Raw genomic sequence first — 24,427 nt, forward strand, 5'->3', positions numbered from 1 at the left:
TCTTGGGAAACTCTTTGACTGTGTGTTTGGAGAACTAGCTACTTTTAGTTCTAAGAATAGGTCCCAAGGAAGAATATGTGGTCACAAAGAAGCTTGTTACGGTAATATTTATAATAGCAGATAGAAATCATTAACTTGTATTCTCCAGTAAAATATGGCATTGGTGAAAAATAAGTAGACGTTTAAATTTTTATTTATAATGCTCAAAGTATTCATTTGATGTCGGTAACAGCAAAAGACTAGGAATTATTTAGTTACAATTCATAAATATAGTGGAACACTATTCAGGTTTGAAAAGAAAAAGAGGTAAATCTATATATGTACTGATAAGGAATCATCTCCTCAGATTGTTAAGTGTAAAAACCAAGAGTCAGACTCTATACTGTGCTTCCACTTGGGTTTTTAAAAGCGAAGTTACTAGTGTTTTCATTTTAAATGTGCATATCATATCTCTAGATTCTACGAAAAAAATTCCTCTAAAACTGGGGTTGTAGACATTTTCTGTAGAGACAGATAGTAAATATTTTGGGCTTTGTGGGCCTTGTAGTCTCTTTAGAACTACTTGACCTTATGAAATTTGCTGTAGGCAAGATGTAAAGAAATGGGCATAGCTGTGTTCCAATAAAATTTTCTTGACAAAAACAGGCAGGCCAGATTTGGCCCTGGGGCAATAATTTGCCAGTCCCTGTTGTGGAGTTTTAAAGATTGTGAAGCAGCTGGTAACAGTGGGGAGGGGAATTTGGAGGGTTAGGAGGGTCCTGGATGAGAGGGAGATTAGCTTTTCCACTTTAATATCCCAGCACTGAACGATTTCGTTTACTTTGTGCATGTATTCATTAAAAAATAAGTTTTCAAACACTGATTTATAGCAATGAGAGAATTTCTGTGAGGAAAATAACTAATGTGTCATTTGCTTTGTAAACCAAGTGGAGGAAAATGCAGTAGTTATGACGTGATGTGTGGTAGTAGTTATTTTTCCCAACTTTAAGAAGCAATTAGCTTTCCCTTCTCATCACCATTTAATTTTATAAGGAACTCCAGAAGCAGAAACATACAGGAATTGGGAGAGGGGGAAAGATGTGGGGATGGATTACAAATTTTTCCTGTTGAATTGGAAGATCTTTTTGACATTTGTTTCATTATTACGGAAGTCTACCTTTTGTTTTATTTCCATGTCTCCGTAGACTGAGAACACTGTTCATTTTCCTCTTTGATCCACGCAAGAGCGTTCCCTGGTCTGTCCTTTGTCGTTGCTTCTCCTGTGGTTTGGCAGTGCCTTGTTACTTGAGATGCACTAGGTTTTCATTTCTTTACATAATGGTCTTGTAAGCATTGACTGCTCTCGCAGTAAGCTAAATGATTTTGGAGAACACAGCAGAATTTTAGTTTAGAGGACAAGTGCTTTACTTCCTTCTACTGTTGTATATGCGTGTTATTAAGCTGTTGGTTTCCCTTCGCCTTAGGTGCTGCTACATCCTCGTCATCGTCTTCACCTTCGTCCAGCTCCATAACGGCTGCTGTTATGTTAACATTAGCTGAACCATCAATGTCCAGCACGTCACAGAATGGAATGTCAGTTGAGTGCAGGTGACAGCAGGACTTGCTAAAGCACTTTGCACTTAATGGCTGTTGAGAGCCACGTCTTTTTTTATACTGCACAGTGGCACAAAAAATAAAAAATCAGACAAGCACTATTTTATATTTAAAAATTGTTTCTTGACAAGCTGACTTGGCACTTAAGTGCACTTTTTTTATGAAGAAAAAGTACAATGAACTGCTTTTCCTCAAGCAATAATTGTTTCCAACTTGTCTGGGAATTGTGTGTCTGGTAACTTGAAGGCCTTCCACTGTGGCAAATGGAGGCTTTTCACTGCCTGTAGAGACAATACAGTAAGCGTAGTCATTGGGCGGCCACAACATGTTAAGATAACTTACTGTATATGTATTCCCTTGTATTTTGTTAAAGCTGGAACATTTGATATTTTTCCATTTATTTATGAAAAAATATGAACCTATTTTCATTTGTACAAGCTAATTGTTTTTTAAAGCAAGTCACCTTAGGGTGGCTTTAATTGTATAACTCAAGCACATGTAATAAATTCAGAACCTGCAGTTAACAGGATATTAGACATCAATCCTGATAACCAAATATTAAAGATTCTCTTTAAAAAAGACTGAACATGTTTACAGGTTTGAATTAGGCTAAAAGGTCTTGCAGTGGCTTTTCACGCCCCTTCAAATTGGAATGGAACTACTGTACTTTGCCATTTTTCTATAAATCAGTATTTTTTTTTAATTTTGATATAATACATTGTGTGAAAAAAGAAAATGGCTAATAAACTGTATTAAATCTTAAACAATGTGTAAAGATTGTACTTAGCCAGTTCAAAGTGTATATTTATTCATAATGAATTATAACAGTTATATTTTTGTGTTTTCTTGTAAATGTTTCTTTTTCCTTAAATACAGATAATTCATTTGTATTGCTTATTTTATTATGAACTACAACAAGAGGACTTCAGGAACAAGTAAACTTTATCGGTATGGTTCAAGGCTGTTGCTATGAACTGTCTCAAAAGGATGGCTATTATTTTAAGTATAAATAGCTAATCGGGGTGGTAGGCCTATAAAAATTAAATGCCTTGTATAAAATCCAAAATGAACGCAAAATTGTTTTCACCTGTATTGACTTTACGTTGTATGGTTCCAATCTCTGTTCTGTTTGGCACTTGTATTTAATTCTACACCTTTGTAAGACGTTTGTATATTGCGGATGTGTTCATTCAAGCTATTTAATACCTGGCACTGTTAATACACAGTACTTTACTGTACAGACTGTTTTACTGTTTTAATTGTAGTTCTGTGTACTTTTTTTGGACGGGGCTGGCATGTTTTATTTGTTTTCTGGCAATACGACGTGAGAATTTCGAAGCGTTTTGTTGTAGATGCTAACGTGTCAGAATCCTTTACATTCAACTTTTCTAAGAAAAGCATTTTCAGTCTTGCAGTGTGTGCTTACAGTAACTAATTTTGTTGAAAATGGTTTCAAGTTATTCAGATTTGTACAGGACTGTAAAGATTTGTTGACAGCAAAACATTGAAGAAAAGCTTATAGAATAAAAGCTATAAAGTATATATTAGGATCTGCAAACAATGAAGAATTATGTAATATATTGTACAAATGTAAGCAAAGGCTCTGAAATAAAATGCCATAGTTTGTGAATCCTTGATTTTGTTTCTAAAAGATTAAGTAATTTTAGTTCATTTCTGTCTCTGATGCCTGACTGAAACATGTATCTCCAGCATGTATTATCAGAAAGGGTAAAATTGACGTCCAAAAAAGGGAATATTCTGCCTATAGGAATTAAAAGTCCATTAACCAGATTTATGTACAGGATTTGTTAAGCATTCTTATATCTTTGCATACTAGCTTGAGTCTGAAGATGAATACTTCTGACTTGGAGGTTTGTCTAAAGAAGAAAACCAAGATTTTTTTTCTTTAATGCTTGAAACCATTACTAGCAGCTTTTTTTTTCCCTTTTATTTCTTTTCTCTTTTTTAATTTTTATTTTTGGTCTTTTAATGTAATTGGACCTTTGTGGCTCTCTTACACTTTCAGTGCACTCTACCCCATTGCACTTCGGAATCATCTGGGTATTGTTAAAACACTCATCAATACTCCAGCCCCACCCTCAGTCATATTTAATTGGTCTGGGATGGTACCTGGATGCTGGTCTTTTTTTAAAGGTGGCCAGTGATTATAATACTCATCTGGGTTGAGAACCACTGCATCACTTCAAACCTTTAAAATCAATAATTAGGTTTTCTGCCCAATTTAATGAACTTCCCACCAAGAGAAAATTTTTTCTTTAAAACAAAAAGGAAACTTTTTTAAGGCCTAAAAAGCCCAAATGTGTATTTTTGATGCACCTTTGTGACGACCCTTTATTTTCACAGAAATCAGTTTAACGTTTAAAGGATGAGTTTTAAAATCTATAGAACAGTGCTTCTCAAAATGAGGTCCTAGAATACTGCTCCCTGGAAATGCTCTGGGAATTTATTACCAAACATATTTTGGAAATGCTATATATAGCACATCCCCTTCTTAGAGTTTCAGTGTTCGCATGTTAAAAACTTTAAGAAGTTTTTTTAAGGAAGTTTTTTCATTTAACTTACTGATTTTAGACTTACCTGATCATGAAACCCTTTTTTTCAAGGAACTCGCAATATCACCTACTTGTTGGGTTACAGAAACGGTGCTCTAAAGGAGAGTGATTCCAAACTTTGTTGGAGTTGAGGATTATACCCTTGGGCTTTTCTGCCTATTTCTCGCTTCCTCCCAGCTTCTCTGGAGAGTTTGAGAATTTCATGGCATTACTAGAATTTGACTTAAGTCTTTCCCTGGTCCCCTAAACAACATTTTATCAAACTAGTTTACAATCTCTGATAAAATTAAGATGGTACATTTTTTTACAGTGTTCTCCAAAACCTTTTTTTTTATTCCTACTGAAATAACCTGAGGGTGAGGTCTTGTTAATTTTAATAACCTGGGAAGGTTGGGGATGGTGGACCAGATTCCAGAAACCCCTAACATTTCTTACAAAATGTATTTGTATTTTTTTTAATGAAAAGAGCCCCAATAAGTTTAAGAAACTCTTCAAAGGGGTTAGTGATCTCTAAATGGTTGGAAAGCAGTTCTTAAGAACAGTGGGAATCATTTTTTAACTATCTCCAACCACAGTCTCTTTCATACTTATCACCTTTTCCTCTAGAAGTGTGTGCTGCCTTTCCTTCTTTGTGAGTCCATTTCTTCACCTTTCGTCTAATTTTAACCTGCTATTTATGGATTTTTGTCTAACGTCATATGATGGGTTTTGTATGTATAAGATGTAAATCCCCCGGAGGAATAGTTTCATGGTTTAGTTGTGGAAGTAATAGATATATAAGAGATCATAAAATTAAGCACTAAATTGTATGGGCATTAGAGTTTAAAGAGGGCAGTGTATGAGCACGCAAGGAGTATGATGACTGATGTGATGGTGACTTAGAGGAGATGGCAAACCTTAGCATTTAACTGAGATTCATCTGGAAATGGAATGTGTAGGTAGTCTAGAGTGGAGAAAGGCCAGATTCAATGACATTGCGGTGTTCCAGAGAGGAAGTGATTCTTGGAATATGCTAGGGAGAGTGAGGAAGGAATCTGATTGGAAGACATGCTGATAGAAAAATGAGTAGAATGTCGTCATTGGATGGTATAGGATAGATGGAGATGCTAGAGTTGCAAATATGGAGAGTTGAGTTTTTCTCATCTTTGTGTGATACCACATGCCAAAATAAGGGACTCAAATCAAAACCAGTGCCAAGCTGTTGAATATTGTTTTTCCATCACATTATCTGATGTGGACTGTAAAAAAGATCGCATATATTCCCAGTGACTTCTATTAAGCAGCTCTCCAAAATTAGCAAATCTGTTCCCATAGATTCAAAGTCAAGTTTGATTTTACCACCAAAACTACTGATTCAGTGATTTATCTAATGATAATCTAATATTTTTTATTGCTTAAATGTCAATTTACCACATATTTACTAGGTACGGTGAATGGGGATACAGAGCACAGGCTGAATAAGACAACCATTTACATTTAGAGAGACTGTTATATCTCTACTGTAAATAGCTGGGAAATTGTCCTAAGTGGGCTGGGCCTTGAAGGATGGGTACAATTTTGCAGGTGAAAATGAGGGGCAAAGAGGGGGGCGATTGTGGGGGAAGGAATAACAAGAATAAGAAGGAATGACAAAAGGTGAAGGAATAAAGAGGTGGTGGAAAAAAGCGGACTTTGGGAAGGTAGGCCAAGAAGACAGCATAGTTTTGAGAGCCGAGAGCCCCTTTTCTTGGTAGAATAGAGCAGAGCAGCTTAGAGCTGTGGTCTCTATTTGTTTTTAACTTTATTTTAAAATAATGTCAAATTTCAGAAAAGTTGCAAGAGCAGTACAAAGGGAGTCCCATGTATCCTTCAACCGATTCACCAGTTGTTAATACCGTGTGACATACATCCCTGTAACTTAATTTCCCGACAAACCTCCCTCCTTCCTCTTCGACAACTCAGGGGATTTCCTAAGTGTTTTCCCTTTGCTTGGACTGACACCCCAGTACCAGCCTGGCTGATTCTTATTCGTACTTAAGGCCTCAATTACCCTCGGAAGACTTCCCTCCCAAGACTAGGTCTCAGACAGAGGTACAAACTGGTCCGGAAGCCTGGACCCGACTCCTTCGCCCGCCGTCTCCGCCCCCCGGGCGTCCGCAGAGACTCTCGGGGCGGAAGGGGCGTGGCTCCGAGAACGGAGTGGCCGGGACCCGGAAGTGCGGGCTCACGTGCTCCCGCCCTCTCGGAGGCCTCGGATAAGAATGGCCCTGGAAGAGAAGAACAAACGGAAGAAAAAGAGGAGTGCGCGGGAGGGGTGAGTGGCGCGTGGCTCGTCTGCCTGGGCCGGAGTATGCGTTCGGGACCTCGGGGCGCTAGGGGTGGGGCGTGGCGTCGTGTCGCTGAGTCTCTGATGTCTGTGTCTAGAGAGAACCCGGAGGACGGCGCTTGTGGGAATCTGGCAGGAGACTATGAGGTTGGACAAGTCGCCAGTAGTTTATTCAGCGGCAAGCGGCCCTCCAGAGGCAGCACGGGTCGGCTGGCTTCCCTCTTCGGCTCTTTGGAGCCTCAGCTTCAACCCGTGTATGTGCCTGTTCCTGAAGTAAGTCACTGCGTTATACCCCGAATGGCCCATTAGAGCAACTTTAGAAGCAAGCAACCTACCTTGCAGGGCATGCTTTCTAAAGTGGGGCAGATAAGGATCGATTTTAAGTAACCTTTCATTACTGGACACATCAGTGAGAGAGAAAAGATGCTACTTTAGAAAGACCGCTAATTATTAAGAAGGATGAGGTCTGAAACGTAACTTCAAACTTTTAAAAGGAAACCACCAAAAAAAGGAAACGGGATGAGGAGGAAGAAAGTTCATCCCAAATCCAAAGACCGCTTTTGCAAGAACCTGCCAAAAAAATGAAACTGAAGAAGAAACTGTCTGATGCAGACCGAAAGTTGGCAAACAGGTTGGTAAAATTTCTCTCCTAGTTGATGTTAAAGAAATTAGATGGTAAAGAAATTGACATTCTTATACCAGCAATGTTCATCTTAATTTCTTTTCTCACTTCATAGTTATAATTTAAAAATTTTTATTATGGAAAGTCCCATACATTTTCAAAAGTTGAAAAGGATAAGGAACCCCAAGTACCCAGCATCAGCAGTTATTAATATTTGGCAAATCTTGTTTCATCTTTACCCTATTCATTTCCCCCTCATTATTTGGAAGCAAACCTAAGACTTAGGTTTCATCTATAAATATTTCAGCACGTATGGAAAAGATGAGTTTGCTTTTCTTAAACTTATTCAGTCAGAGATCAAATTTCCCCCATTAGTTTAATTTTTTTTAAAAAACAGTTTATTTGAATTGAGATCCATATAGCAGTACCATTATAGGTTCCTCATTAACTTTCCTCAGCCTGTCAGGCCACTCTCTTCATGCCCTTTATCTCTCTGTTTTCTTTTGGCAGGTGATCTTGTTACCTAATCTGATAATTTTTTGGTGGGGGGGGGCTGCCCCAGGGAGCTTGCGGGATCTTAGTTCCCTGACCAGGGATTGAACCTGGGCCCCCAGCAGTGAAAGCCTGGAATCCTAACCACTGGACCGCCAGGGAACTCCTCTGAGAGTTATTTTTTTAATTGCTAACAGTTGTGAGCTACTACTTCTGGTTCTCCTACTGCTTGTGACTGTGCACATCTTTCATTTCTTCCCCTTTCAGAGAAGGGTGTCTTCCTCCTTGTCCAAGATTAATTCAGTCACCTGTGCTGTTTATGTATAGCACATACCTCTTCTGCCTCCTTAGGGTTTATGTCATCAGATATCTGTATCTTTGATCTGTCCTCTCAAGATTCTCATCTTAAAAAAAGACATCCAGCAAAACCCCTTCTGCAGTCATGTGTCCCTGTTTGCTCCATCCCCTCAAACCTTCCCTTCATTGCCAAGCTTTTAGAAAAAGATGTTTATACTTGCGCTCTCTTCCTTTTCTTGATCTGTTTTCTTTTCCATGAACTTGCACTCTGGTTGGTTGTTTGTCGTGTTCGTTTTTATGTGATACGACCATACTTCTGAAACAGTGCTCAGGGAAGCCATCCTGACCTAGGTAGGTGCCATATTTAGTAGGCAGTACAGCCTTTGTCTGAGTCCTTGCTTTTACATGTCACGTGGTTGCTTTCCTTCTCGAAGCTGTTGGAGTCTTTGATAGCAGTCTCTTCCTCCTCTTGTCTTTCTGCTCCTTCTCAGTGGTATTGTGGGCACTTTCCTTCTGACTGTTCCTTAAATGTTGATTTCCCTCGGGATTCTGTTCTTGGTCATCTTCTCATGACTTTTTTCACACCCTTCATTCTGGGCAATCTCCCGGTCCTCGTGGCTCCACAATTCTCATCGCTCTTTCTTCATCTATAAACCTGTATATCTGTTTGTCTACTGGCATCTCTAGCTCTATATTCATATACACCTCAAATTCAGGATGCTTCAAACCGAGCATATTATCCTCATCAAACCTGTTCCTCTGCATGAGTGGTACCATCAGCCTTCCTGTTGCCCGAGCCTGTGACTTGGGAGTCAACTTAGACTCTTTCTTTTCCCTGCGTATCTAATCATTTGCCAAGTCCTAATGATGCTGTCTTTTAATTATCTCTTTTAATCTGCTTCCCCTTTCCACCTTCTCCCTTGCCCTGGTGGGTCTGTTGTCTTCTGAGATGCCTGCAGTTGTAACTGTCTCCTTACTGGTCTCCCTTATCCAGCCTTGTCCCTTTCATAATTGTCTTCTGCTCTGCTGCCCAAATGATCTCTTTTAGGCACTTTCAAAGTCTTCAGGGGCTCCCCATCCTCTGTGGGATAAAAATCTAAGCACTTTTGCATAACAGGTATGGTCCTCCTTGACATACTGTCTCATTTCCTTTCACTCCTACTAGGTATTTTATATACCATAGTGAACAAAAAACATTGACCCTCTCCTTACTGGAGCTTGTGGTCTAGTGGAGGGATGAAACGGTCAACATTTACTGAGGACTGACCATGTGCTATACACTGCCTTTCCTCCTCTGAGAGCCTTTCTTGTTTCTTTTATGTTTCTACACCATTTATTATACATGTTAACCATTTTATGGTGAACCTTGCCTATCGCTCCAGAGACTGGACTACTGAAAGGCCTCTAATAGTCTCTTTTATCTTTGTATCCCCAGAGGCTAGAACTGAGTAGTAAATATTTATTGAATGAATGAATGAATGAGTTTTATGACTCCTACTACCTATTCTCTCCCCTCACTCCTAAGTTCCTGTTCCATTTCTCTTTTTGGACCATTTCCATTTTCTCTTTACCCAAGTGCACCAGTACTTCACAATATTGGCGGAATTTGCTTTTGACAAGCAGTCCTTGAAATACTGCAGTAGGAAGTCTGATTTCTCCTCTTTGCCAGATTGCTTTTACAAAGCTAAGTACTTTGCCGGCATATTAACCTTCATAGACCCCCTGGGAGTGCTGCAGTAACCCTGGAATTCTAGAGCAGAGAATGGAATTAGGCATTGGTAGAGTGTCAACTAAATCCCCAAAGCTTTACGTGAGCCAGCTTCTGTTTACATGAACTTTTGTTGCTCTGTTTATTACCTGGCAGTTTTAACCGATCTTCAGAAATTGACCTTAACTTTTTCTAACTCTTGAGTTTCCTAAAGATACCCGTCACTTTTTGATAATGCTGTTTAAATGTAGATGTATTTGTGAATGGTAAGTTGATATATAGGAGGGCCAGAAGTAGATGGGAAATTTTTCTAATCAATGTGCTTTGTCAAATACGAGACCTGACTTCCATGACTTTTTTTTTTTTTTGGACTTAAAAAGAGAAAATGCTTTAGCAAGTGCTGATTTAGAAGAAGAAATTCACCAGAAACAAGGGAAGAAAAGGAAAAATTCTCAATCTGGTGTTAAAATTGCCGATAAAGAAGTACTTGATGATGTAGATCACACAGCTGTAAATCAAAGAAAGAAAATTCAAACCAACCAAGAAGAGAGATTAAAGAATGAGAGAACTGTGTTTGTTGGGAATTTGCCTGTCACCTGTAATAAGAAGGTGAGTGTGTAGTCTGTATATTGTTAACATGCAGAGAAATTAATAATTCGTGATTTTGTTTACTGTCACTTTATTAAATAAATCATTAATATATAACTTCATTATAAATGACTACATATATCATTCTATAGATTGATTCCAGTATCCACCTGCTCCTTTCCATTCCCGAAGTCACTGCCCTAATTCAGGCTTTTGCAAGTCTTGTCTGAAATATTGCAGTGGTCTCCTATCTGGTTTTTTCCTCCAGCTCTATCTTCTCTTATATGCCACTAGAACAGAAGCGCCATATGTGCAGGGATGTTTATCTCTTTTCTTCACTGCTCTGTCCCTTAGCACTTGAAACAGTGCCTGGTGTGTAGTAGAGGCTTGTTGAATATTTGTCGTGTAAATGAATGCATACATCCTAAGTTTCTTCCGTTATGTGGGGTTCACTAAACCAAGACATGCCCTTTACTTTCTGTGTGTTTATGTGATAGTCACCCTGGTGGCAATCCCTTCGGTTAAAATCCTGCTTATCTTTTGAAGAACAATTTCAATTCCACTTTCTTAAAAACAAAACAGTACTAGAAAGTTACTTCCTGGTTTTTCCCTTTCCCCCTTGCCCTTTTGTCCCCTAGCATTTGATGTGTGATTATTTTGTAGAACGTAACCCATTTGACTTTCTAGGGTAGTTTTGGTTACTTACCTTCCTCAAGGGAAGGGAGTGTTTGTGGTGCTTTACACATTTAATAAGTTATTTTTGGATTAAAATTGCTTATAGAAATTATTGTGCAAGCTGTAAAACATATACCTTCTTCACATCCGGAGCCAGTCATAAGAATAATGTATAAAATTCATCCTAAGACTTTTCTTCAATCTGATGGTCTTAATTCCAGACAGTTGGGGAATTTCCCATGGTGACATAAAGGATCCTTAAAATCCATTTCTGGTTTAAATAAGCCAGTGTGAAAAGATGAGAGAATTTATGGACTATATAATCTTAGTTTACCTGTAGTAAAGATTATAAAAGATTGAAAGAAAAAATGTTGTGTACCTTATAGATACTAACATGAACTTGAATTGTGTTTTCTTTTTATATAAGTTTCAGTAAAAGTTTTTTGTCTTCTAACTGAATAGTTACCTACTTTTCCTGAAATATTCTGAAAACATGGCAGGAAAAGATTATCAGACCGTTTTACTTAATTCTTTTTTGTGGTATTTATTTGATGTTCTGAAAGTGGACTGAAATATATATATATGTGTGTGTGTGTATATATATATGTTTTTTTTTATTTTAGAAGCTGAAGTCATTTTTTAAAGAGTACGGACAGATAGAATCTGTACGATTTCGTTCTCTGGTATGTGTTCCACCCCCTTAAAACTGCATAATCTTAAAATGTTTTGCATTTAAATCCGACTTATTCATATGTCGGTTTTAGTGAGTTGGAGGAGCCCTTGACTTTAACCGACAGGCTCAAATCTAGCCCCCGAGAAGAATCACACTAGTATCGATTGCTGACTCTTGGACTTTGTTAGCTAATTTAATGAGTTCAAATATAAAATGCTGTCCTTACTAAGTGTACTTTGGAGGGTGGATGGGTGACGTTTGTTTGTGTGTTAATTGAGTAGGTGGAAACGTTCACACCTGTTGAGTAGCATTTCTGGAATCATAGGTGTTCATATGAGGGGTTTGCATGACGCTGCAGAGCAGTACTTATGGTCTGACATAGAAAGATAAAGTATGTTTTAATCAATTTAATGTTAAAACTTCATGGAAATAAATGGTATCTGATTTCACCAGCTGAGCACTCTGTAGACCAGTTATAGCCATGTTCCGTGGAGCATGAATAAGCATCACTCATATGTTTTCTAATGTAATTAATATGTATTAGTATAGTGTAGGAGATGTTTGTTCCTTGTTTCCAACTGCGTTTTCTCAACGTGATTGTCTAAAATGGGGTTTCTCAGCCTTGATACTATTGACATTTGCTGCTGGTTGGCTCTTAGTTGTTGGAGGCTGCCTTGTGCAATGCAGGACCCCTGGCCTCCACCTGCTAGGTGCTGGTAGCATCCTCCCCACCCCAGTTTAACAGCCAAATATATTCCCAGACATTGCCAGATGTCCCCAGTGGGCAAAACCGCCCACTTCTCTGAAAGGAGACATTTCCCAAGGTTTTGGTGCAGTCTCCATAATTCCTATCATGGTGTTTGTTCCTCACGCTTATCACGTGTGTATTTTGTCTGCCCTTCTGAGTCCTGTTTCCTCATATCAGATCCTTGCCTGACACATCCACTTGGGTGTCCTGCCCATTTTCAGCGCGTCTGTGCTTTACCTCCGTCAGTCCCCCACCCCAGCCTATGCCACCTGCTGTTTTTCAGCTGTGGTTTCTTCCCAAGAGGAGTTCTTTCTTTTTCCATTGTTCCACCTTAGTGTTCACAGCTCTTGCCAGAAGAGTTGCAGAGGCCTTTTACGGGTCCTGCTTTCAGTCTGCCTCAGATGCATGCATCGCACCACCGTCAGCTTAATCTTCCTAAAGTACTTCCTCCTGGACCTCCTGCCCAGAATTCCTCCCCTCCACCTCCCCTCCCGTGAATATTATACACACCACCACCCCTGCCTTGGCCTGGAGTTCCCTTCGGGGGGCCTGCCCTGATTCTTCCTTGTCCCTGGATTACTGGTAAGTCAGGTGACCCTGCTGTGCGCCCTGCAGCACCCTGTGCTTCACTATAGTCCTTATGACACCGCTCTGTCATTGTTAGAGCTCCTGTCCCACCAGACTGAGCTGTGACTACAAACACCCTGTTTGTGTGGCTCCTCCTTGGTCACTAGCACCTGCACCTGGTGCACATCAAATATGTATGGCGTTCCCTAAAAGCTTTTCATTTTTCTCGCTGTCAGTGTCCTTGGTTCTTTGCCTGACAGCCTGCACAGGGTGGCCCTGGGGCCCTGCGTTCTTCTACATGGGACTGGCCTGCAACCCGGGAGCTGCCCTCGTTGCCAATCATGTGCTTGGGCTTTCCCACCCTTGTCCTTTTGCTCAGTTCATTTTTTTATTTTTTTAATTGATGTCAGATTGGTATGTAACATTATGTTAGTTTCAGGTGTTCAACATAACAGTTCAGTCTTTGTTTACCATGCAGTTGACCCCCTTCACCCATTTCACTCACTTTCAACCCCTTTCTCCTCTGGTAACCGCCAGTCTGTTCTCCGTATCTCTCAGTTTTGTTTTGTTTGTTTTCGGCTGCACTGCTTGCGGGATCTTAGTTCCCCGACCAGGGATTGAATCCAGGCCCTCGGCGGTGAGAGCTCAGAGTCCTAACCACTGGACCGCCAGGGAATTCCCTGTTGTGTTTTTTTGATTGCACATATAAGTGACATCATACAGCATCTGTCGTTGACTTAGTTCACTTAGCATAATACCCTCAGCATCTATCCATGTTGTCTCAAATGGCAAGATTTCCTTCTTTTTTAAGGCTGAGTAGTATTTCACTGTATATATATTCTTTTTGTACTTTATTGCCTTATATTTATTCATTCGTATCTTTAATAACAGAACACAGGTCCTTGAGAGCTCCTAGAAGGCATCCAATAGATGTGTTTTGATGACCAGCATTCCCATGTCAGTTATTCACGTGGGCATTTCTCATGTGTCATACTGTTTTCCCGTCTACATTTTGAGAGTTTGACCATATGTTAGTTTGAGCAGAACAGACTGAGAAGAAATAGTTCAAGTTTCTTAGTTTTACTATATAAACTATTGAGACTAAAAGAAAAAACTCTTCCAGAGATTTATAGTAACTGCCCTAAATGGGGTTGGCATTTATAGACACCCCTGGACTTGTGAACTTGCAGTCTGTATCCTTTTACCTTTGTGTTCTCTGTACCTGGTGGTATTTGGCACACATTGCTGACAGTCACAGTTGCTGACTTGAATTTCCACCTCTCTGTAAAGTTTTCCCTACCTGCCCCCTTCACTCTTAGGTATGACCCTTATATGACTGACAGTAACATGACTCTGAATATAAAGGAGATTCCCTTATTTGTCCAATTACAGATACTGAAGTAGTATCTTCTTATATTATTTATCAAATGATATATTTAAAATCATATAGCATATACGGTATTAATTTAGAAGTGTCCCTTTTTTCCATGCTGATTTTATAAAACGATTTTCCTTAACACTCTTCACGTGTGTCTTCAACATCATTGCCCCCTCACGACCAGAGATCCCTTCAAGTCATTTGTAACTTCTGCCTGGTTTGAGAGTCACTGCCTGTGAAATCTGAATGTGGCACTATCATTGGAAATGTTTGTCCTCAGCCACCAGGTCCTGTTCATACAACACTAGGACAGTTGTTTCTGATTCATTATTTCCTTAGAATGTTTTTAATCACATCATATCAGACTTAGATATTTAGAATTCAATTAATTAAAATATAATTATTTTGAAATAATATTTTAAACAATGATTTTTCTTTAATACTTTTTTTTTTCTCTTAAAAGATTCCAGCAGAGGGAATTTTGTCCAAAAAGTTGGCAGCAATAAAGTAAGTTTATAATTAGAGAAAGGGAGTAGTCATAAATTCTCTTCCATTTTGGTTAAAATAGAGATCATTTCTTAACCTCATAGATGTTTGTATTTGGATAAAACATCATGTTTTATTGTTTTCTTATGTCTGTAATAACATATAAATTTGTCAGATGTTCGTCTTCAAGCCTCAACATAAATTGTAGAGTCAAGGATAAGAATTGCAAAATAACTTAAAATGTGTCATGAGAAATTTCAAGGACGTTTAATCAGGCATAGTGTTTGAAGAGAATAAGAAAGTTTTGCACCTAAAAATTCTATTGTAAATCACAAGTATCATATTTCATCAATTCTAAGGTGACATTTCCCATACCTTAACATTTTTAAAATCAAAATGCATCTTAAAATCAGAGGGGCCTCATGGTTGCTATTGGCTGGCCAGGTTTTTCCAGGGAAATTCTATAGGTCACACTATAAGATGGAGAGATAAATGGGGAATCCTACAGTTTAAACAGGAGTCAGAAGACTTTTCAAGTTGAAAACTGGACAAGACCAAAGTATGTCTAGGAGTAGACACTTGGGTGATAAAACCACATAGACACGCAGTGAAGTGGTTCCTATAATAATTCCCTAAGCTGTACATGTCTGTGTAGTTTTTATTTTACAGTAAAAAGGAAAAAGCACGTTGTCTTTCCCATCTGTGTGTGCCTTAGATACAGAGCTGCAGCTAAGGTGATGCTGGGTTAGCCAAAAAGTTCATTCGAGTTTTCCCGTAAGGTGTCACTCGAACGAACTGTGTGGCCAGCCCAGTAGTTGTAGTGTGGTGGGTTGCCCGGGGGCGCTTGCTGGTCTCTCACAGTGATGACTAGTAAGGAGGCCTGAGTCACGTGTATCAGCCCATATCTGTGTAAGTTGTGTGTTATTTTTTGAGTTATTACTAAATATTTATGAAAAGAGATGAAACTCCCCCCAGAAATTCTTGTCATATGTGTTGAGAGTGGAAAACAAGCTATATTTATTTCAGTGACTTTGAGATTAACAAATTTTACATTGTCTTTTTTTTCTTTTCTTTGTTTTTTTTTTGTTTTTGGTGTAGACGTAAAATTCATCCTGATCAGAAAAATATTAACGCTTATGTTGTGTTTAAGGACGAGAGTGCTGCTACAAAAGCACTGGAAAGGTAATTTCATCTCTTTGAGGTTTGGACAGAATTATTGTAATTTAAGTGTGTATGAGTCCATGCTTTATTCTTTGGTTTCACTTCAGAGCAAATATCCCAGTAACTCAGCACTTGTTTTTAACAACAATTTTCCCTTCGTATTTATACCAGAAATGGGGCCCAAATTGCAGATGGATTTCGTGTTAGAGTGGATCTTGCATCTGAGACCTCATCTGTGAGTAGTTCTTCTGAGCTTGTGCTGGGAGAGCAGTGGGGTCAGCAGGGAGCATGCGGGAAGCACAGAGGAGACAGCCTTTGCCCTCTGTGGTCTCAGCTAATGCCCTCTAAGTCAGCATCAGCTTCAAGAAAGTGGTTCCCACCCATACATTAGATCCAGTAGTCCTAAAGAGAGAGGCCAGAAGTTACGTTAGAGAGCATCGGGGCCAGCACCTTATTTTATAGACTGAGGTCTAAAGTTAAATCAGTCATTAAACAGTTTTTGAGTCCGTCCTCTGTGTCAGGCATTCAGTGCTGAGAAACAGACTCAGTTCTCTAGGAGTTCACAGGATAAAGGTAAAGATGAGCAGACGATTTTATGATAAATACTGTCATAAATGCCCAGGATGCTTTGTCAGCTCAGGAATGGAGCACTTGATTTGGGGGGTTGCCAGCAAGAAGGGACAAAGGAGGGTTTCCAGGAGAACAGGTGTTCTATCAGTCTTGCAAGACGAGTCTGTTATCCAGGCAAAAAAATTTTGAACAGTATGAATGGTGGGGACCAAAACCTAATTTGCTGAGGGAATGGCAGAGCCTGATGCAGTTAGTAGTGGCTGGCGTGTGAGGAGGGGCGGGATAAGAGTAGCTGTTGGAGAAATAGGTGGAGGCCAATCATGAAGACCCTGGCCTAACATGGGGAGGAGTCTGGGTTTTGTCCAAAGCTGTTCCTCAAGGTCTCTTGAAACGGATGAAGCGTGAGTTGCAAGAACTCACCGCAGAAACAGAGTGCGTTACGGTCGGCGTCAGGGTGGCTAGTTGAGAAATGACAGAGGCCTGGCTGACAGCCCTGGCTTTGATTGTGGACCTGGCACGGGGTCCGCAAACTGGCTTGAGGGCCCAATCTGTTTGCGGCCCGTTTCTGTTAATAAAGTTTTACTGTCACCCAACCAGGCAGGTAGGTACAGCAGAGACCACGTGGCCCACAAAGCCTAAAATATTTGCTTTCTGGCCCTTTCCAGAAAAAGTTTGCCCACCCCCAATAGAGCAGGCCTTCCTTGAGCACTGCCGTGGGTCAGTGCCAGCTGTGAACAGAAGCATTCCCCGCTCTGGGGCTCGCTCACACTCCAGCGGGGAAGGCGGAAGAAAGGGAATCAAACGGGCCCGGAGGGCGGGGAAATCAGGAGATGGAGCCCCGTCAGGTGTGTGGGGTGAGGACAAGGGTGGACTTTAGGGTGACTTCTGTTTTCTGCTCCATGAATGATTTTTATTAACCCTCTTTGTGTTTCAGAGGGACAAGAGATCTGTATTTGTGGGGAATCTCCCATACAGTAAGTTTGTTTAAACAAATAAAGTACCTGTTTATCACTGAAGTAATGCAAATAACATCTGAGTTGGTAACATAATGTTTCGCTTTAAGACTACCTTTAAGAAGCGCGGGGTGTAACTTGACTGGTTACCTTGAGGCTGTGCTTACCCTTGGTGTATTATGAAACATCTCCAGCTTCCTAAGGCGATTCCAAGCCCTCACTTCCACTGGGGTTGAATCTGTTTTTAGAAGCTGAAGAATCTGCGGTTGAGAAACACTTTCTGGACTGTGGGAACACTGTGGCTGTAAGGATCGTGCGGGATCAAGTTACAGGAGCCAGCAGAGGCTTTGGCTACGTGCTCTTTGAGGTAGGGAGGCTGATGTATCCTCACTGTCCTTGAAGTGTGCCTGGAGAGGCTGTCACTGCTGCCCCATCCTTCAGACGTAACTCTCACTGTCATCCTCAAAATTCCACCTTAAGAAAACTACATTCATAACCCACCACAGTATAATAGACTCCTGTTCGTATAATTGCATCCAACCAGGAGATGTTCTAGTTATTTCTCCACATTAATGTTGTTAAATAATGTTTTAGATACTGGATACTAAAGGTATTAAATCTCTGAATCTCCACCTTCTGTAAAATGGAGAGAAGAACTGATCGTTCACTCAGGTAGAAGAGAACGTTAGTCTCTGTACAAAATTGGTTATATTTAGTTCACTAAATATTAGCCAGTGTCTCATGCCTAAAATTATTAGAATACACGTGTGGCCTTCCCTTCACAACAGCCCATCCATGTACTTCCTTTTTTTATCTGCGCCGCCTTTTTTATGGTCAAACTTAATATTTGTGAACATAAGATTCTGCAAGCTGCTTTATGTTGTTTTCTGTCGTGTAAGTTTGTTCCACTGAGCGTGTATACTGTCTTCCCTAGTGTGTGCCAAATGTTGCATGTTTGCAGTGTTCTCTCTTTTTCTCTGTAATAATGAGATCAGAGTGGTTATGTTTTTTCCTTCAAATGTTTGCCTCCATTTTTGGATTACTTCTTTAGGAAAGCTCCCCAATGGGTTACCACTAACCAGGTCAAGACATCTGACCATCTTTAAGGCTCTTAGTACGTATGACCAGCGGCTTTGAAGAAACGTGGTCACAGCCTGCCATCATGACTGTGATGTAGTTATCTCACTGTTTCTCTGCTCTGTCTTCTGACTATTGATAAGTTTGTAAAGTCCTTTAACAGACATGTCATGAATATTCAGGGTGGTTAGCATTTAGTGGCTCTCTATTAGAATAAAAGAATAATAGAATTTTGGGCCTAAAGGGAACCCTACAAGGCATCTAGTCTGACTGATCCATCTCAAGGACTGTAATAGAGAGTTCTCTGCTCTCAAATCAACTAATACAGCAGGGCTTTTTCAGGAAGAGCCTTGTGAAGAGGAGGCTTATTGGTTTAAAAGACACTATAGGACTGACCTTGTTAATTGAATTTACATTGAGAAAAATGAAGCCTCTTGGATTGTGACTTATCTGATTATTTGACAGGGCAGCTTGAGTGCTTCCTGGGGAGAAACTCATGAGAGGGAGCATGATTAAAACTACAAGAACAGCTGCTTGTAGTTCAGTACTTTGGATTGGACTTCTTGGCTGTGGAAATGAGAGGGGTTTCTATATGCAAGCTTGAAAGTTGTTCTAATCCAGAAAAGTCACCATTTTACTTGTTTCTTTGCACATGAGTTTCTGGTGAAAATTTAATATTTTGATTTTTATTGCAGAATACAGATGCTGTTCATCTTGCTCTGAAATTAAATAACTCTGAACTGATGGGAAGAAAACTCAGAGTCATGCGTTCTGTCCATAAAGAAAAATTAAAACAAAATTCAAATCCTAGTTTGAAGAATGTCAGTAAACCTAAGCAGGGACCTAATTTTTCTTCAAAAAATGCACAACATTCTAAAACTTTGTTTATCGGAGAAAAAGCTGTTCTCATGAAGAAGAGAAAGAAAGGACAGAAGAAAAGTGGACGAACTAAGAAACAGAAAAAACAGAAGTAGCTATCCGAAGCCTTTTCTTTGTTTTCCCCACTGACTTCTGGTAATAAAATTGTGGTAAATCCATGTATTGAATTTCAGGATTTTTTTTACATATTGTGAAACATGGACACTTTTTCAGTTATTCACATTGCAATAGTACCTTTGAATCATTTGTTTCAAGGTGTAGGCAGATCAGTCATCACTGCTGATGGTATGAGAGATGATTTTAGATGTAGGGTGAACATTTAGAATTTTAGTGGTTATGTATTATTTTACCATATGTTGGAAATAATTAACACTTCAGAGAGTTATTTTAAGAATTACTTGGGATGAGACTAAATTTAAAAGTGAGTAAATTTAAAGAAAGTGAAGTAACCTTAATACTGATTGTATCTAGACAAAGTAAATAATTAAAGTGGGAATACTGATTGATCTAAGGTCAAATCATAATCCCTAAGAAGTAAAGTTTTGAGGTTTGGTATATAATAGCCACTCATTTTTCTTTCTTCCTCTTGCACTTAGGATAAGTGGAGTTCTGGGTTTTAATTTTATTTCATCAACCTAATAACTAACCAACAGGGATTCTGTATCAACTGTTGCTCTGATTTTTTATTCTTAATTGGTGATTAGACTGGTTATTAAAGTTCTTGGTAAATTGGCTATAAAGCAGATTTTTACTTTTACTTTTAATTTGAAAAATATTCTCCCAGGAAAACTTGTGATTCTTCTTTTTTTAATACAAATTTATTTTTATTTATTAATTTTGGCTGCATTGGGTCTTCATTGCTGTGCACGGGATTTCTCTAGTTGCGGCGAGCAGGGGCTACTCTTGTGATGTGCGGGCTTCTCACTGCGGTGGCTTCTCTTGTTGCGGAGCACGGGCTCTAGGCGTGCAGGCTTCAGTAGTTGTGGCTTGCAGGCTCTAGAGCACAGGCTCAGTAGTTACGGCACACGGGCTTCAGTAGTTGTGGCTGGTGGGCTCTAGAGCGCAGGCTCAGTAGTTATGGCACACGGGCTTCAGTAGTTGTGGCTCGTGGGCTCTAGAGCGCAGGCTCAGTAGTTATGGCACATGGGCTTCAGTAGTTGTGGCTCGTGGGCTCTAGAGCGCAGACTCAATAGTTATGGCACATGGGCTTCAGTAGTTGTGGCTTGTGGGCTCTAGAGAGCAGGCTCAGTAGTTGTGGGGCACGGGCTTAGTTGCTCTGCAGCATGTGGGATCTTCCTGGACCAGGGCTCAAATCCGTGTCCCTTGAATTGGCAGGTGGATTCTTAACCACTGCGCCACCAGGGAAACCCAAAACTTGTGATTCTTAACATCACTCAGTAGAATGAAACAATATTTTTAAAAAATCGTGTTTAGGGCTTCCCTGGTGGCGCAGTGGTTGAGAGTCCGCCTGCCGATGCAGGGGACGCGGGTTCGTGCCCTGGTCCGGGAAGATCCCACATGCCGCGGAGTGGCTGGGCCCGTGAGCCACGGCCGCTGAACCTGCGCGTCCGGAGCCCATGCTCCGCAACGGGAGAGGCCACAACAGTGAGAGGCCCGCGTACCGCAAAAAAAAAAAATCGTGTTTAAAGGAAACATTTGCTGAAAAAGTATGGTAATGAAGTCACAAGGTATAAAGTTCAACAAAGAGAAGGAATACCCCTCCATTTCCTTGGGACTTAACCTCGTGGTATATAGCCGGTGCCCCCTCCCACAAACCTTGCTGAGCTGGGCCTGTATCCAGGAGGGAGGAGTGGCGGTAAACCAGGGGCCTGATCTGAGGTAGGCAGATCTGTTACACACGCATCTTATTACTTAAGTAAGAGAACTGGGGGACACTGAGTTATTGGTGATTATTTTGAAAATCCTGTCTTTTGGGCGTAGCACAGGGAAAACCTAATGGATCTTTAATATGTAGCTCTGTGGAAAGCAGAAAGAGCTCCATTTTCCTGTATCCAAGGACTGGATATTTTATGCTTAGTATCTTCTACGGTGCTTAGAATCTTGTTTTTCATAAGTAGGGTTCAGTAAATACTTGTCACTTGATAGCTCTTGAACGTTTTTTCATATATTTCCAGTTAAATTTATATAAAGATGCTTTATCTGTAGACTACATAGACTATAGACTATAATTTCGTCGTGTATTTTCTTTATAGTGTATATTTGATTTATATGCTTTTTAGTGTATATAAACAGATATAATTTTAGTGTCCTTAACATAGAGTGTTGGTCTTTAGGTTTTCATGTAAAGAGCCCTGGAGTGGGGTGTAAGGACATCTGATTCTTGACCCATCTCTCTGGCTGTGCATGCATGACCTTGGACAAGCCTCTCAACCTCTTTATCTAAATATCCTGATTGGTGAAATAAGGGGCTTGGACTAGATCAGTGGTTTCCCTCTTTTTTGACTGTGATCTGCAATAGCTTTAGTTTTACACTGTGATCAGTACAAACATTGGTATATTTAACTGACACACAAGTTCACAAGACAGTACCGGTCCTTACTACACATGTTGCCATCTGATATTTTTTATCCTTTTTTTTTTTTTTTTTTTTGCGGTACGCGGGCCTCTCACCGCTGTGGCCTGTATCGTTGCGGAGCACAGGCTCCGGACGCGCAGGCTCAGCGGCCATGGCTCACGGACCCAGCCGTTCCGCGGCACGTGAGATCTTCCCGAACCGGGGCACGAACCTGCGTCCCCTGCATCGGCAGGCGGACTCTCAACCACTGCTCCACCAGGGAAGCCCCCATCCTATTTTATTTAAAACACTGGTGATGGTCCACTAAGGTCATTCCACAACCGATTAATGATTCCACTCACAAGCAACATGCCTCAGGGATTTCCAGGCTGTTTCTGTTTCAGGATTCTATGCTTATAGGTATGTTACAAATGTAAAAAAAAAGTAGTATTAAAAACTGTAGTGTGGTTGAGAGATTCAAAGGCACGGGTGTTGCACTAACTGTGCTTTGTATAAATGTGGTGCCTGGTTTATTGGACTCATAGCAGTGACCTCCCATTTACATGGTATTTACTCTGTACAACACAGGGATACAGAAGAACAGCATGTTCTTTGTTCAGAGTCATAATCTAATGGACACAGTCTCAGATTTCCAAGAGGCCTCATGTCATCTGTGTGGCCTTGTGAGTCTTCTGTCCCAACACCCCTGAGGCTCAGGACCTACCTGTATCAGTTGAGGTACACTTTTTGGGATAGGAAGAATCTGTATGTGTGCAGGATATAAGGAAAAGCTTTTTTTTCCTGTTGTGTGCAATCCTCTGATCTCAATCATTTGCTTTGCTTTGGTGCATATGCCCCTTCACACCCCACTGCAGTCCTGTCAATGCACATGTACCTTTGATCTAATTTCCAGTCTTTTGTAGGGTCTCAGGTCCAGGCAGAAGGGCTTTCGTAGGCTTTTGGACTAGGTTAGGAGCTCCAGCTAAATGTTTCCATAGGTACCCTTGCAATAACTAATGACACCAACTACCACAGAGTTGAGCCAAACTAAATAGGTTAAGTGGACAGTCCCCTACAAGACTGCCCTCATGCACCAGTCACAGATGTGGGGGAGGGGTGGTGTCTCCAGGCCACTCTTCTGACCAGCCAGCTACTAATTTGGAGGTTCCTACTACCCTCTCAGGTTCAATAACTCACTGCAAGGACTCAGAACTCAAGAACATACGTATGATTACAGTTTTATTGTAGCAAAAGGATATAAATCAAAACCAGCCAGCGGGCTTCCCGGGTGGCGCAGCGGTTAAGAATCCGCCTGCCAATGCAGGGAACACGGTTCGAGTCCTGGTCCGGGAAGATCCCACATGCTGCGGAGCAACGAATCCCGTGTGCCACAACTACTGAGCCCGCCGTGCCACAACTACTGAGCCTGCACTCGAGCCCCCGAGCCACAACTACTGAAGCCCGCACGCCTAGAGCCCGTGCTCCCCAACAAGAGAAGCCACCGCAGTGAGAAGCCCACTCACCGCAACTAGAGAAAGCCTGCGCACAGCAACGAAGACCCAACACAGCCAAAAATAGAAACAACCCAGCCAGGGACTTCCTTGGCGGTCCAGTGGTTAGGACTCAGTGCGTTCACTGTCAAGGGCCTGGGTTCCATCCCTGGTCAGAGAACTGAGATCCTCCAAGTCCCGTGGGGCAAAAAACAAAAAACAACCAGCCAAAGGGAAAGACGAGGGGCACAGGGAGAGGTCTGGGAGAATCCCAAATTCAGAGCTTCTGTTCCCTCCCTGTGGAGACCGAAACTTACCCCTCCTAGCACACGGCACACTGACGTGTAATACACAGAGTAGTGCCAACCGGCCAGACCCCATCAGGAACCATCTCCTTAGCCTAAACTGTCAGGATCCACTATGAATAAAACACATGCCTATCACTCCAAGGTTTTAAAGAGGATCCCGCCTCTGCCTCTTTAAATTTAAACTACATACATAATGTTTTCAGTGGCTATGACAACTTGACAACTCAACGTTTTCTATGTTTTTCCTTCAATCTCTTACCCGTTGCACTTTTCCAGGAATCGCTCCATTTAATTTTCTTCCACTCCTGAGGCTATACTGTAACATCATTTGAAATCGTATGGTTTCACTCTTCTGACCAGCCAGCTACTAATCGTATGATTATGGTCCTTGGGGCACAACGGATTGTGACTGAACTTGAAAAGTAAATTCCATTAAATTCAAACAAGAGTCACGCGTTACCTGCATTCTATAAAAAGATGAAGCATTTGTGGTCAGCGACCTTCCTTCTTTGACACAAGTAGGGAGGTCGGCTACACACGCTTTGGAGTCTGCGCACGACCGCCACGTGCCGCCCTGGTTACATCACGCTCAGCGGCTTTTACGGGAGTGCGCGGCCTCCAGCAAAATCCCGACTCCTACGCGAACGGCGACGGCGGCGGCGGCGGCGGCGCCCAAGCCCCTGCGCAGGCGCAGAAGCAGCGCGGGAGCCTCCGCTCAGGCACTGCCGCGGACATCCTAGGGGGCCTCGGCCACAGGGGCCGGAAGTGA

General features: G+C 41.0%; 2 protein-coding genes across 7 annotated transcripts in view; both read left to right on the forward strand.

The window, feature by feature from the left end:
• Window positions 1-3,223, forward strand: part of ARID4B (AT-rich interaction domain 4B) — a 124,068-nt gene extending 120,845 nt beyond the window's left edge. For all 4 annotated transcript variants that reach the window (XM_030839647.2, XM_060286046.1, XM_030839650.2 and 1 more), the window contains one exon: window positions 1,464-3,223. In XM_030839647.2, coding sequence (XP_030695507.1) covers window positions 1,464-1,591 — 128 coding nt within the window. In that variant the 3' untranslated portion in view covers window positions 1,592-3,223. The remainder of the gene's footprint in view (window positions 1-1,463) is intronic.
• A 3,146-nt stretch (window positions 3,224-6,369) lies between these two features.
• Window positions 6,370-20,121, forward strand: RBM34 (RNA binding motif protein 34). Of its 3 annotated transcripts, XM_030839538.2 has the most exons (11): window positions 6,370-6,459; window positions 6,570-6,744; window positions 6,966-7,102; window positions 9,971-10,199; window positions 11,477-11,536; window positions 14,683-14,726; window positions 15,804-15,887; window positions 16,038-16,101; window positions 17,371-17,410; window positions 17,638-17,756; window positions 19,162-20,121. In XM_030839538.2, the coding sequence occupies exons 1-11, from the start codon at window positions 6,407-6,409 to the stop codon at window positions 19,438-19,440; spliced, it is 1,284 nt and encodes a 427-aa protein (XP_030695398.1). In that variant the 5' UTR covers window positions 6,370-6,406; the 3' UTR covers window positions 19,441-20,121. The 3 variants fall into 3 exon arrangements, with proteins under 3 accessions (XP_030695398.1, XP_069900005.1, XP_060142368.1); XM_070043904.1 differs by lacking the exon at window positions 11,477-11,536; XM_060286385.2 differs by lacking the exon at window positions 19,162-20,121 and having other exon boundaries at window positions 17,584-17,774.
• The last annotated feature ends 4,306 nt before the right edge of the window (window positions 20,122-24,427 follow it).

The sequence above is a fragment of the Globicephala melas genome, chromosome 16 (genome assembly GCF_963455315.2).
Source record: "Globicephala melas chromosome 16, mGloMel1.2, whole genome shotgun sequence".
Classification (NCBI taxonomy): Eukaryota; Metazoa; Chordata; class Mammalia; order Artiodactyla; family Delphinidae; genus Globicephala; species Globicephala melas.

Coding starts and splice junctions, on each gene's coding strand:
- RBM34 (XM_030839538.2), top strand. CDS start 6,407: ATGGCCCTGGAAGAGAAGAACAAACGGAAGAAAAAGAGGAGTGCGCGG. Junction 7,103..9,970: donor GACCGAAAGTTGGCAAACAG/GTTGGTAAAATT, acceptor GGACTTAAAAAG/AGAAAATGCTTTAGCAAGTG. Junction 15,888..16,037: donor GCTACAAAAGCACTGGAAAG/GTAATTTCATCT, acceptor TATTTATACCAG/AAATGGGGCCCAAATTGCAG.